Source organism: Zootoca vivipara, chromosome 2, assembly GCF_963506605.1.
Source record: "Zootoca vivipara chromosome 2, rZooViv1.1, whole genome shotgun sequence".
NCBI classification, from domain to species: Eukaryota; Metazoa; Chordata; class Lepidosauria; order Squamata; family Lacertidae; genus Zootoca; species Zootoca vivipara.
In genome coordinates, this window is record NC_083277.1 from 5634603 (window position 1) to 5647675 (window position 13073).

The window sequence follows — 13073 nt, forward strand, 5'->3', positions numbered from 1 at the left end:
TCTGTATATGTGCGTGTTTCTATATTATTATTATTATTATTATTATTATTATTATTATTATTATATTATTATTATTATTACCTTCCCGCTGTCGCCCCCTTGTGGCCCAAGGGGGGAATGGATATCTTTTTTTACACATTCCTGAAGTGATGAAGCATCGCTTCCAGGAGAGTGGCAGCGATTGCTAGTGTTTGCTGCTTCTAAAAGAGGAGACTGGCAGACCAGGGTTACTGCGCTGGAATGGGGAGCCCCTAAATTGGAAGTAAACAGCCGAGTGTAAAGATAAGTCCTGCATTGCAGGGGGTTGGACTAGATGACCCTCGGGGTCCCTTCCAGCTCCACAATTCTACGATCATAGGGCACCACTGAAGCTGATCAGTTACAGGCAGCCCAGTCCTTTGGATCAAGAAATCAGAAGCTCTGGAGCAACGCACACACCATACCTGTATATTGAACAGATGGAAAGCTCTTTAATCTGAACAGGCTGAAACCAGAGTAAGGTTACCGTAATGGTAAGGTTACTGTCATAGAGCTTCAGTATGCTGATGACAATGTAGTCGTAGTGTGAGCACGCTCAGAGGATGACCTCCAGACCATCCTAAATATCTTTACAGAAGCTTACAAAAAGCTTAGCCTATCATTCAACATCCAAAAAACCAAAGTGCTGCACCAACAAGTACAAAATAACCCCTCTGCAGCACCACAAATCCAAATCAGTGGTGTAATATTGGAAAATGTTGATCACTTCTCCTACTTAGGCAGTTACCTTTCCACAAGGGCCAACATTGATGCTGAAATCCAGCATCGCCTGAGCTCTGCGAGTGCGGCTTTCTCCCGATTGAAGTGCAGAGTGTTTGAGGAAGTGCAGAGTGACATTCGCAGGGAAACCAAAGTGCTTGTTTACAAAGCTATTGTACTACCAACCTTACTATATGCTTGTGAAACATGGACCACTTATAAACGCCATCTCCAACTCCTCGAAAGATTTCATCAATGGTGTCTCCGAAAAAAATTACACATCACTTGGGAAGACAGGCGAACTAATATCAGTGTACTGGAAGAAGCAAAGATCACCAGTGTTGAAGCAATGATTCTTCAACATCAACTTTGTTGGACTGGTCATGTTGTGCGGATGCCTGATGATCGTCTTCCAAAGCAACTTGTTGTTGTTGTTTAGTCGTTTAGTCATGTCTGACTCTTCGTGACCCCATGGACCATAGCACGTGGTGCTCACTGGAAGGACAGATCCTGAAGCTGAGGCTCCAATACTTTGGCCACCTCATGAGAAGAGAAGACTCCCTGGAAAAGACCCTGATGTTGGGAAAGATTGAGGGCACAAGAAGAAGGGGACGACAGAGGACGAGATGGTTGGACAGTGTTCTCGAAGCTACCAACATGAGTTTGACCAAACTGCGGGAGGCAGTGGAAGACAGGAGTGCCTGGCGTGCTATGGTCCATGGGGTCACGAAGAGTCGGACACGACTAAACAACTAAACAACAACAACAACTAATAATAATAATAATAATAATAATAATAATAATAATAATAATAATACAGTAATAAGTTTACAGTTACAGCCAAATCAAAATAACTGACCTTGAGCCTGGCCATCTCTCTCTCTTCCCTGGATCTCTTCCCTATCACTTGATACGTGAAAACGCCACGGACTGAACTTGGGAGCTTCCGCACGCCTTTTGCAGGCGCTTGCACCACTGAGCTACACGCAGGCCCCCCCCCTCTCGCTGCTTGGCTTTCTAAGGGTTAAAATGGGCCGGAACTGGTTTCCTAGAGAGGAAGGGAAATGGGATTTGGGGGCGAGGGAGGGGGAACACCACAACAAACATTCCTCCCCACGGTGCCCCTTCCTGACTTCCCCCCTTCGGGGTCCGAAAGTGGCCTTTGTGCCTCGCAAGTGCTACATCGGTGGACACCTCTGATGTTTGGTGAGTCTCTATTTTCGCCCCCCCCCGTCCCAATTTGATGCATTTGGGTAAAGGGGATTCCCAGGGCTGCAGCGGGGCGGGTGCCTGCTCAGCTGATCCATCCGAGATCTCCCCCCAAAGCACCCAAGTCAGTGATCGGGTCTTTTTTTTCTCTGCAAGGTCAGGAGGTGGCTTGGGAATAATAATAACAATAATAACAATAATAACAATATCAACAATAACAATAACAATAATAGAATTTATATACCGCCCTATATCCGCAGGTCTTAGGGCGGTTCACAGAATAAAATCAAAATATAAAACCGCAAAATGCATAATCAAAATAAAAACAACAATCCAACAACCCGTCCTCCCCCCCCCCAAAAGCCCACATTTTTAAAAGGGTTTAGGATGTCAATCATGCTGGAGGAGAGTGTTTATAGTACAATGCTGAATTCGACTGCAATTTGATTAGAATTATAATGCACCCCTACCCCCAAGCAAGTGGCAATATCAAGCCTTCTGACTGACATGCATGTGCCCATTCAGACATGCAACCCCCAAACATGAGATTGAACAGAAAGCATTCCTTAAAACTGCAAGCGGTCTTTTAATCAAAGGAATCCAATGCAGGAGAGACCACCGCAAACCAACGTGGTCAAATGGATTTGTGTAGTGGGTATGTAAGGGGGAAATTCCTCCCCTCTCCACGAAACATAATCCAGATTCCCATTTTAAAAGAGAGACAAAGTTTCTAGTACAGTATTTGTCAAACCTGAGGCAGGATGTATATATTGACATTGGGGGGGGGGACTAGCCTCCCTCCACCTATCAGTGTTTTACCCCTTTGGAAGGAAGAGTGGGATACAGATTGAATACTTAATAATCATAGCAATGCTTTGCTCCTCCCTGGGAAAAATTCTCATGACTGCCCCACATCCTGTTGTATGAAAGGGAAATAATCCCCTTTAATACACTCTCTGGCCAATTGGTGGTGGGGCACTGCAGAGCCCCATTGCTCACACCTGCCAGGACGGAATCGCAGGGCACTTTCAGTCGCACACAATGACTGTGTGTAGAAGGATTTGCAGAAAACAACCTTTTCGTGATCTCAGATGTTACAAAAAAAAGAGCTGCCTTTCGCTTGCTAGGATGAAAAGGATGCACTAAATGAGGGTGGGATGGGGGACAACATCTCTTCAGGACCCTGGGTGATTCCTAACTTTTGCCAGATATTCAAAAACAACTCACTTGTTATGACAGTTCTGAAGTCACTCTTTGCCAGTGTGGTGTAGTGGTTAAGAGCAGTAGACTCGTAATCTGGGGAGCCGGGTTTGCGTCTCCGCTCCTCCACATGCATCTGCTGGGTGACCTTGGGTTAGTCACACTTCTCTGAAGTCTCTCAGCCCCACTCACCTCACAGAGTGTTTGTTGTGGGGGAGGAGGGGAAAGTAGAATGTTAGCCGCTTTGAGACTCCTTCAGGTAGTGATAAAGCGGGATATCAAATCCAAACTACTCTTCTTCATCTTCTGCTTCTGCTTCTTCTTCTTCTTTGCTTTAAAGCAAAAAAGGAAGGGTGGTGAGGAACCAGGCTGACTCCCCTGCCTTTGCAACACCACTGAGAAGCAGAGAGAAGCAGCCAGCCTTGCTTATCCCTAAGGGTAAGGATGGGGAGCGTTGAGGCTGCAAGGCCCACCTGGAAGGGTGCTGAGGCCCAGGAGTGTCCCGTGGCCTGTAGTTTGAGGAAAGCTGCCTTAAAAGGTGGCCGGCACATTTTGCTTCATAACTTTCAGTCGAGGAGGGCTATTGCATCACTATAATCTGGCCTGGTTGCTAGCGAGAACCCTCCAGGCTGGCCCAGGGAACAATTTTCCCTCTCCTGACAGTGTAGCGTCTAATAACAGAGCAACATATTGGCTTTATAGGTCTTTGTAGCGCTTCTTTTTTTTAAAAAGTTTTTATTGAACATCTTTAACAAAATACATTCTCAATCGATTTAACCCGTTACATTTTTTACCCCCTTTTTATACCCTCAGCTCCCCTCTCTGATTTGCTTGTACATGTTGTTTTCTGCATGTTATAAAATTGTACATAACATTACCTTATTTATCGTATCGTATCGTACTAATAAATTGTGAATGTTTATTCAAAACCTACCAAGGAGTCCAAGTCCTTTTGCTGTCTTTTCAAATAGTTTGTAAAAAGTTCCCATTCTTCTTTCAAGTCACGGTTGTCCTTCTCTCGTAGTTTATATGTCAGCTTTGCCAACTCTGCATAGCTCATCAGTTTTTCTTGCCATTGTTCTTTCGTTGGGACTTCCTCATTCTTCCACCTTTGTGCTAACAAGACTCTTGCTGCTGTTGTAGCATACATGAATATATTCTTTGTTTTCCTTGGCAGGTCTTGTCAGGTCTTTGTAGTGCTTCTAACTAGGGCAGAATAAAATTGGCAGAAGACCGAGGAATTCCTTCAGACCTCTTGGAGGCTTCCTTGAAGCATAGATGGAAGAGGAAAACTCGACAGGCTCCGAAAAAGGAAGAGGCTGTGATGCCATCAAGACTGGGAGCAGTAGGGGATTCTGGGAGAGAACAGTGCAGAAGATCCTGGGTGAGGAGGACATCCTCAGCTCAGATGTGCAGCGTCAGCAGTTCAGGGACTTCTGCTACCAGGAGGCCAAGGGGCCCCGAGAGGTTTGGAGTCAACTCCACCGCCTTTGTCGTCAGTGGCTGAAGCCAGAGCAGCACACCAAGACTCAGATCCTAGACCTGGTGATCCTGGAGCAATTCTTGACTGTCCTTCCACTGGAGATGGAGAGCTGGGTGAGGGAATGTGGGGCGGAGACCAGTTCCCAGGCGGTGGCCCTGGTCGAAGGTTTCCTCCTCAGTCAAGCGGAGGTCAAGAAGCAGAAGGAGCAGCAGGTGAGAGTTTCATCTAGATAATCCCAAGGGGCGCAGAATGAAAAATTCTCTTAACTTTTTTTGGGGGGAACATCCAAAGAAGAATATTCAGCAACTCTTTGGTTCCTACCTCTGTCATGGCTTTTCTAATCCTTCTCCCCATTTGATGTCTTCTATCCTCGTTATTGTTTCAGATACAGGATCCGTTTGCAAAAAAGGGCACTGATCTCCTAGAGGTGGAGAGGAATCCATTGGACACCAGACAGGGGCCTCTGGGTGAGGATTGATCTTAATTTGTATCTCAATCTGGTCAATTGATTTTTAAATAAATCCATGGGCCCCTTTAATCATTTGGAGTAATGGATTATTGTCTTCCAGCCTTTTCCACCACTGAGAAATGTGTTGATTTACAGCACTTCATCATTTATACATGGGGACCAGCATTTTTACCTTTTTTCCCAAGCATCCAAAGTGGAAGAGATGTGTTCCACATGATAACATAAAATGAGTAGAAACACTCAGTAGGTATCTTCTAAGAGCCATGTGAAATGGGACGCGGGTGGCGGTGTGGGTTTTAAACCACAGAGCCTAGGGCTTGCCGATCAGAAGGTCGGCAGTTCGAATTCCCGTGACAGGGTGAGTTCCCGTTGCTCAGTCCCTGCTCCTGCCAACCTAGCAGTTCAAAAGCACGTCAGAGTGCAAGTAGATAAATAGGTACTGCTCCGGCGGGAAGGCAAAAAACGGCGTTTCCGTGCACTGCTCTGGTTCGCCAGAAGCGGCTTAGTCATGCTGGCCACATGACCTGGAAGCTGTACACCGGCTCCCTCGGCCAATAACGCGAGATGAGCACTGCAACCCCAGAGTTGTCCGCGACTGGACCTAATGGTCAGGGGTCCCTTTACCTTTACCTTTACCTTTAAGATCCATGTGTAGTTAGCCATGCATTGCTGAATCTTGGAGACAAGCATGTGCCATTGGCTTCTATCCCCCTTTATATTTTGCAGGTGAAGGAATGATTCCAGCAAGATCACCTCCGACATCTCATCATTATCATTACAATGGAAGGGTAGCAATTGCAGTGGAACAAGATCAGGTAAGGGAAGGGACCATCAGGAGACTGGGGGCAGTCTGGGTGCTCCTGCCCCCTCCTTCAGTCTTTAGCAATCTCTCTCTCTCTTCCACTTTGCTTTCAAAGCTACTCAATGAATGTTTAAATTCTGAGAATAAGGAGCCACGTCACCCAGCAGTTAGCTATCAAATTTTTATATACCGGTGTATGTGTGTGCGTGTGTATGCATGTGTGTGTGTGTGTATTCCACAATGAAGCAGAATAAAAGTCAGGTCAACCACTGACTCATCAGAATAGAAATGTATAAAATTCTACACAGCGTGGGCAAATATTTCTCCCTCTCTCATTACACTAGAACTTGTGGGCATCATTTTGTATGTTTTGTATGTTATATATACTTTGTAGTTATGAAAAAGAAGCAATAAAAAGGATTTTTTTTAAAAAAAGAACTTGTGGGCATCAAATGAAACAATAAATTTAATACATTAAAAAAAAGGTTTCCCGCTCCGATTACAATCATATGTCCATTGCTTCCCATTGCTTCATTCTTCTTCTTTAATCACCTTCTCATCTTTCTATTAATTTTAATACATTTTTATAGCTAGCCTTTGTTGTTTCCTTGCAATCAGTACCTTTGTTGTTTTCCCAAGCATGTAAATATCCATTTGACGCGTGTAGCCCTTCCAGCACTCTGTTTCCAGACCTGGAGTGTAGAGATAATTTATTGACAGCGCCCTTTATCCATTCACATTCCACTCCTTGGATGACTTTAAAAGAGGATTAGACAAGGCCATGGAGGATAAAGCTATCAGTGGCTACAAGCCACAATGACTGTGTTCTACCTCCACTGTCAGAGGTGTTATGCCTCCTATTCAGGTTACCAGAATTTTTTCAATGAATCTGGGGACACTTTTCAACTTCCTACTAAACAGATGGATTTTGTCAGGGGGCTGATTTGTAAATCCGGGGACTGTCCCTGGGAAACGGGGACGAATGGTAACCTTAATACCAGTTGGAGGGAATCACAGGTGGGCAGAGTGCTGTTGCGTCTAGGCCTTACTTGCGGGCTTCCCATTGGCCACTGTGAAAACAGGGGGTTGGAGTCTCTAAGATGGTTGGGCGGCAGTTCCACTCCAGCATGGTGTAGTGATTAAGAGTGGTAGACTCGTAATCTGGGGAACCGGGTTCGCCTCTCTGCTTCTCCACATGCAGCTGCTGGGTGACCTTGGGCTGGTCACACTTCAAAGAACAGAGTGTTCTCACAGAGTGTTTGTTGGGGGGGAGGAAGGGAAAGGAGAATGTTGGCCGCTTTTTGAGGCTCCTTCGGGTAGTGATAAAGCAGGGTATCAAATCCAAACTCTTCTTCTTTTTCTTCTTCTCCTTCCGGAAACTCCTGCAGCCAAGCTGGTGCCAAATGTCTTGCCCTGCTTTGCTTTGGACCACATCAGTGAGGCCAAGAGCGGGGTCTTGTCATGTGTGCAGCCCAGGACCTCCAGACACACCGCTCAGGCTTGCGCCCCGGGGAGGCCACTTTGGTGCTGCTAATGCAGCGGTTTGACTTCGCCCCTAGAGGAACACTCCATTGTCTCTCGAGACAGACGGGTGCCAACAAGACTTATCAGCAGCGTAAAAACCAGTTACACAGATGCTAAAATATAAATGCCCACTTTTCAAATGGGAAATAGATGAACCCAATTAAGACAGCACAGCTCTTAATAGATAGGATATATTGGACAGCAAATAGTAGTAGAAAGTTTTTATTCTTTCTATCAGGAGGACATAATTTCTTTTAATTTTAGGGTACAGTGTTCTTTGAGGATGTGGCTGTATACTTCACAGATGAGGAGTGGGCTCTGCTGAATCCTGACCAGAGAACATTGCATAACAGTGTCATGGAGGAGAATTGTGTGACCGTGGCGTCTCTTGGTATGGCTCCCGTTGGATGATAATATCTGCTGTGAAATTCATTACTGTATGTCTATTTTATGTGTACAGCATTTGGACAAGTATCTACTGTGTTGTCTCAGGACTCGTACACTAGTTATGCCCTTCTAAAGAATTATCAGACTGGTCTGAACTTCCCAGGCCTTTGAAATGTGAGTTTCAGGGCCGTTCAGGGTAGAAGTAGCCCCCACATTAATTTTCTGGTTGGCCAAAGGAAAGCACTGACTTCAGAGATGAATTTCATGATTGGCCCAAACAGCAATCCGTCTCAGAAAAGAGGTGGGCTTTTACTCATCTCAGCTTCCCATAGCTATATGATGTTTTTGCCTTCATAGAAATATCTCTTCAAGAGTCCTCCCTACCCAGAGTCCTACCCACCCCTTTTTATATTTTGCTTTTTGGCTTAACTGCCTTTCATGGGCAATTGCAGATGAACTTCAAAGTGATGAATCTCAGGACTCATCAGCTGATCAGCTCCAAGAGCCTCATCAGGTGACCTAGGGAGTTCCTGATGAAGAATTCCCTGCTGCTGATGATCCCAGTGGGGCATCCTGACGATCAGCTGATGGTTACTGAGAGGGAGCCACCAGCAAGGAGCAATCAGGAGTCTCCTTCTTTGGAGGTCTATAAGCAGAGGCTTGACAGGCATATTTGATGGTGTTTCCTGCTTGGCAGGGGGTTGGACTGGATGGCCCTTACGGTCTCTTCCAACTCTATGATTCTATGATTCTAGGAGTGTATTTTAAACACCTCGTTCTTCATTTACAGCAACGTTTCACCTTCCCACACCAGACGTTGCAGGTCTAGCAGAAAACAACCTCACAGGCCCTCATCAGACCCATGTGCCAGAGGTTCACCACCATTGCTTTAGCTAGAGAAGTCAGGGATTGTCCATGGAACCTCTAAGCCTAACCTTTACATTCTATCATCTTTTCATCTTTTCTATTACTCCTCACAGTTCTGAAGAGAATGGACATGGTTGTACCATTTACCTGCACATCAACCTTGTGAAGTAGGCTAGACTGAAAGGGAGAGTGTTTGGTCAAAGATGACCCAATGCTCTTCAACACTAAGCCAAACACAGTTTTACACAGGCCAGATTCAACTGTCTGTAGCAAGCCTGCTCTCAGTTAATGCTGGCAACCAAAGGGTGTTAATTCTGTAGTAAGATCTGCCTCGATCTTTCCCTCATTGCACGGGCAGAGTCAGAGGTTCAGTGGTGTGTTGGAAAAAACGCTGTGTAGGAATGCTGTAGGTATGACGTGGAATCGGGCTAGTGTGAAAGCTCTTCTTAGCTTGGGGTTTGTCAAATCACACAAATAGTGGACCAGGGATCTAACTACCTTCACTTGGGGGAGCCACGTGGAGAGTTTAGCCGCCTTAGATTGTGCTAGGTCGAAAGCTTCATCCCTAGCTAGAATCCAGCTATGGATTTTGTCGTTATCCCATGAGATCAGGGCAGCAAAGTCTTGGAGGGAGTAACGATCACAAATGGATTCCATGGCCTTAGGCCAGCTGCTGCTGCTGCCGGTAAGGGCTGTGAAGGCTTGTTTAGCTAGTAGGGAGTTTTGAGTTTCTGCAATGGATTTATAGTAGATAATTATCCTGGCATGGGCTTTTGCTACTATAGATGGTAGTCCCAATTCTAGTCTCAATTGGGCGGCCATGGTCCGCCCAATCAGTAATCAGTAACATTCTAATCAGTAGTATTCACCTGGATTTTATATTTAATGTTCTAATCGTATTTGTTATATTTTATTGCTGTGCGACAGTTGCCTGTTTGTTTGTACATGTGCTATGGCCATATGGATAATGCAATTAACTACTTTACTTACTTACTAACATCTGCCTCTCATCAAAGTCCCTTCATTTCTTCCTTCATCACAAGCATTATTGGGCATTGTTCAGTAATTTGGGGCTCCGTTTCCTCCTAAGGCTCTCTCATTAGTTTTTGTTGTCATTGCAGAAGGTGACAAATTGGAAACCAAGAATCAGGGAGACCATGGCAAACTCCACACAGTAGAGAAGCCATATGAATATCTGGAGTGTGGAGATAGCATCTATCAGAGTTCCCATCAAGGAACTGACAACAAGGAGAAACTTTATCAGTGCTTGGAATGTGGGAAGAACTTTAGCTGGAAGAAAAATCTCACTTCCCATCGAAGAATTCATACCGAAGAGAAACGATATCAGTGCTTGGACTGTGGAAAGAGCTTTAACAGAAGCACAGATTTCTGTCGCCATCAAAGAATTCATACAGGGGAGAGACCGTACGAATGCTTAGAATGTGGAAAGAGCTTCAGCCAGAGCTCCAACCTCCATGCCCATCAAAGAATTCACAGTGGGAACAAACCCTACCAGTGTTTGGAATGTGGGATTGGCTTCACCACCAAGAGAAGTCTCACGTCCCATCAAAGAATTCATACTGGGGAGAGACCATATCAGTGTCTGGAATGTGGGAAGAGCTATAGCTGGAAGGACAGTCTCACTTCCCATCAAAGGATCCATACAGGGGAGAAACCCTATCAGTGCTTGGAGTGTGGAAAGAGCTTCCACAGAAGCACACATTTCCGCCGCCATCAAAGAATTCACAGTGGGGAGAAGCCCTACCAGTGCTTGGAATGTGGGAAGAGCTTCAGCTGGAAGGAAAGTCTCACCTCCCATCAGAGAATCCATGCAGGGGAGAAACAATATCAGTGCTTGTAAATGTGGAAAGAGTTTTATTAAATGTACCATTTCCCATCTTCATCGAGGTATTCACAACGCGTAGAATCCATATCAGTGTCACGGGTGTGTCCCATCCTGCTCTTTTTTTGTAACAGGGCAACAAAAAGAACATAATAGCACCTTCAAGACTTAACACATGTATTCTGGCAGAAGAATGTGAGGTTTTGAGAAGGGGTGGGGAGGGATGTTAAATGTTTTCACTTGGTGGGACAGTGCCCCAAGAGACTCTTATGCAGCCTACAGTTCTTGGAGTTTGGAAAGAGCTTCAAAGAAACACAAATATCCATTGCCATCAGTGAATTTAAAAGGGGGAAACTGTATTAACACTTGGGAGAGAATGCTTCCACCCCCATTTTTCCTTTCTTCCCATCAGGAAATTCATATAGGGAGACATTATGCAAATTGGTGATATCCAGTGTTAATCTTGCTTAGAGTTGACCAAGGTGGTCCAGCTTTTTTTCATGGCCCCAGAAACATTCAAGGGGGGGAAACATCTCAAAGCCTTTAAAAAATATTTTTGTGTGTGTCATGCATTGTTAACGAAAGCACCTACATCTGTTTGTGTATTAAATTTGTTTTAATAATTAAATATATTAAATAAACTAAATGTGTATTTAATTATATACTGTATATTTCATTAACTTCATTAATTGTGTATATTACCGGTAATTATATTGTGAACACTTTAATTTACGATATGGAAATTTAATTCATTGTGTGGCCCGTGGGTTCTGTGATGAAGTATTATTGCGGCCGACTTGGTGTGAAAAGTTGGACCGCCCTGAAATTAACAGACCCAAGTTATTGTGTTCATTAAGTTCAGTGGGTGTACTTTGGGCAGGATTAACATTAGATACAACCCACTGCTTTGAATGTTGAAAGGAAATGCTTTAGGCAGAAAGTGAGCAACTAGGACTATGAAAGGGAGCGGAAAACCGTTCTCCACAATTTCTCACCATGCCATTCAGGACTTTTTGCACATGTATGATCACCCTCTTTCTTAAAAGGTTTTCTAGGCTGTCTTGAAGGCTAATTCATATCAAAGCTGCCACTCAGCTCTAGAAATACTCATTAATTAAATTTTTCAGACCAGAATATATGTAGTTTCATTTCTGTTTTTTCATCATTACAGTTTTCATACAACATTACAATAAAAAATTGAGACATTTAATTCCGTTCTGCCTTTCCATAGCTTGATCTTTTTACTGTTTTTTACCACTGCATATTCTAATCAATCCATATCTTCTCGTTTTCCACATTTTAATTCCACATATTTTATACTGCTGAATTTATTCTAAACCTGCTGATGTTTTGACCTGTTTACAATAGTTCTCAGATCATTTTTTAGCCTATTGAGCTCACCTACATTTCCGATTAAATCTTAACTATTTCCCCCCCCTCCCTTTATGTAGGACACAGCAGTGACCATCTGGAACTGGGGTTCACCAGTTGTGTTCCGGTGGGGGGTATTTCTCTCTCACACACAACCCCAATCGCATGGGACCTTTTTGTGTCCATTTCCCAAGTCTCCCATGTCCTGCTTGAATAATCCCCCCCTCCGATCAGGTCTAGGCCATGTGCAAAAATGCATCAGAGGACAGAAGTTGGCACAGAGGATGTGTGGGGCCATAGGACATAGGAGCCAACTCCCATAGGCCAGGTTCCTTCAGGCCCCCCAATAAAATATTGGAGGGGGGCTGCCCCCATGCATTGCCATTAAAATGGTATGTCTGTGCCACATCATGTGATCGATTATGCAGGGTGGGGGCTTACATGCCCCCCAATATTTTGTTCAAGTTGGCACCCCCTCTTCCACTTCCCCAAAAGCTATACAGTGGTACCTCGGTTTATGAACACAATTGGTTCCGGAAGTCTGTTCATAAACTGAAGCATTCATAAACTGAAGCGAACTTTCCCATTGAAAGTAATGGAAAGTGGATTAATCCGTTCCAGACAGTCCGCGGAGTAACCGTTCATAAACTGAAGCGAACTTTTCCATTGAAAGTAATGTAAAGTGGATTAATCCGTTCCAGACCGGTCCGTGAAGTACTTAAACTGAAGCGTTCATAAACTGAAACATGGGTGTAATTGGTTCCGGAAGTCTGTTCATAAACTGAAGCGTTCATAAACTTTCCCATTAAAAGTAATGGAAAGTGAATTAATCCGTTCCAGATGGGTCCGCGGCGTTCATAAACCGAAAATTCATAAACCGAGGTGTTCATAAACCGAGGTTCCACTGTACCCCCATTTTTCTCCCAATTTAACTGGCTGATCTCCCCGCATCTTCACCTCCACCTTTCTCAGGCTCCTCCCCCCTCCAGCCCCTCTGACTCCCCCCTTCACCCACAGCACAAAGGGGAGCCCACCCCACAGGCCCAGACAGAGGGGGGGGCATATGGCCCAGGGCACCCCAGCATGGGAGGTAAACTCCAGATGCAACCCTTACAACAAAAGGAATCCAGCCGCTTCCCACTCCCCATGCAGCCTTTGCAGCAAAGGTGGAGGTGAGGGC

The 13073-nt window shown here is 44.8% G+C and overlaps 1 protein-coding gene across 1 annotated transcript; it reads left to right on the forward strand.

The window, feature by feature from the left end:
- The first annotated feature begins 1818 nt into the window (after positions 1–1818).
- LOC132591354 (zinc finger protein with KRAB and SCAN domains 8-like) lies at positions 1819–12193 on the forward strand. Its single transcript, XM_060269728.1, has 6 exons — positions 1819–1944; positions 4325–4842; positions 5016–5097; positions 5826–5914; positions 7690–7816; positions 9801–12193. The coding sequence occupies exons 2-6, from the start codon at positions 4426–4428 to the stop codon at positions 10538–10540; spliced, it is 1455 nt and encodes a 484-aa protein (XP_060125711.1). The 5' UTR covers positions 1819–1944; positions 4325–4425; the 3' UTR covers positions 10541–12193.
- The last annotated feature ends 880 nt before the right edge of the window (positions 12194–13073 follow it).

Bases quoted from the DNA above. Each gene is read 5' to 3' on its own strand.
- LOC132591354 (XM_060269728.1), top strand. From the start codon at position 4,426: ATGGAAGAGGAAAACTCGACAGGCTCCGAAAAAGGAAGAGGCTGTGAT. The intron at 5,098-5,825 runs GTGAGGATTGAT...TATATTTTGCAG, and splicing joins CACCAGACAGGGGCCTCTGG to GTGAAGGAATGATTCCAGCA. The intron at 5,915-7,689 runs GTAAGGGAAGGG...TTTTAATTTTAG, and splicing joins TTGCAGTGGAACAAGATCAG to GGTACAGTGTTCTTTGAGGA.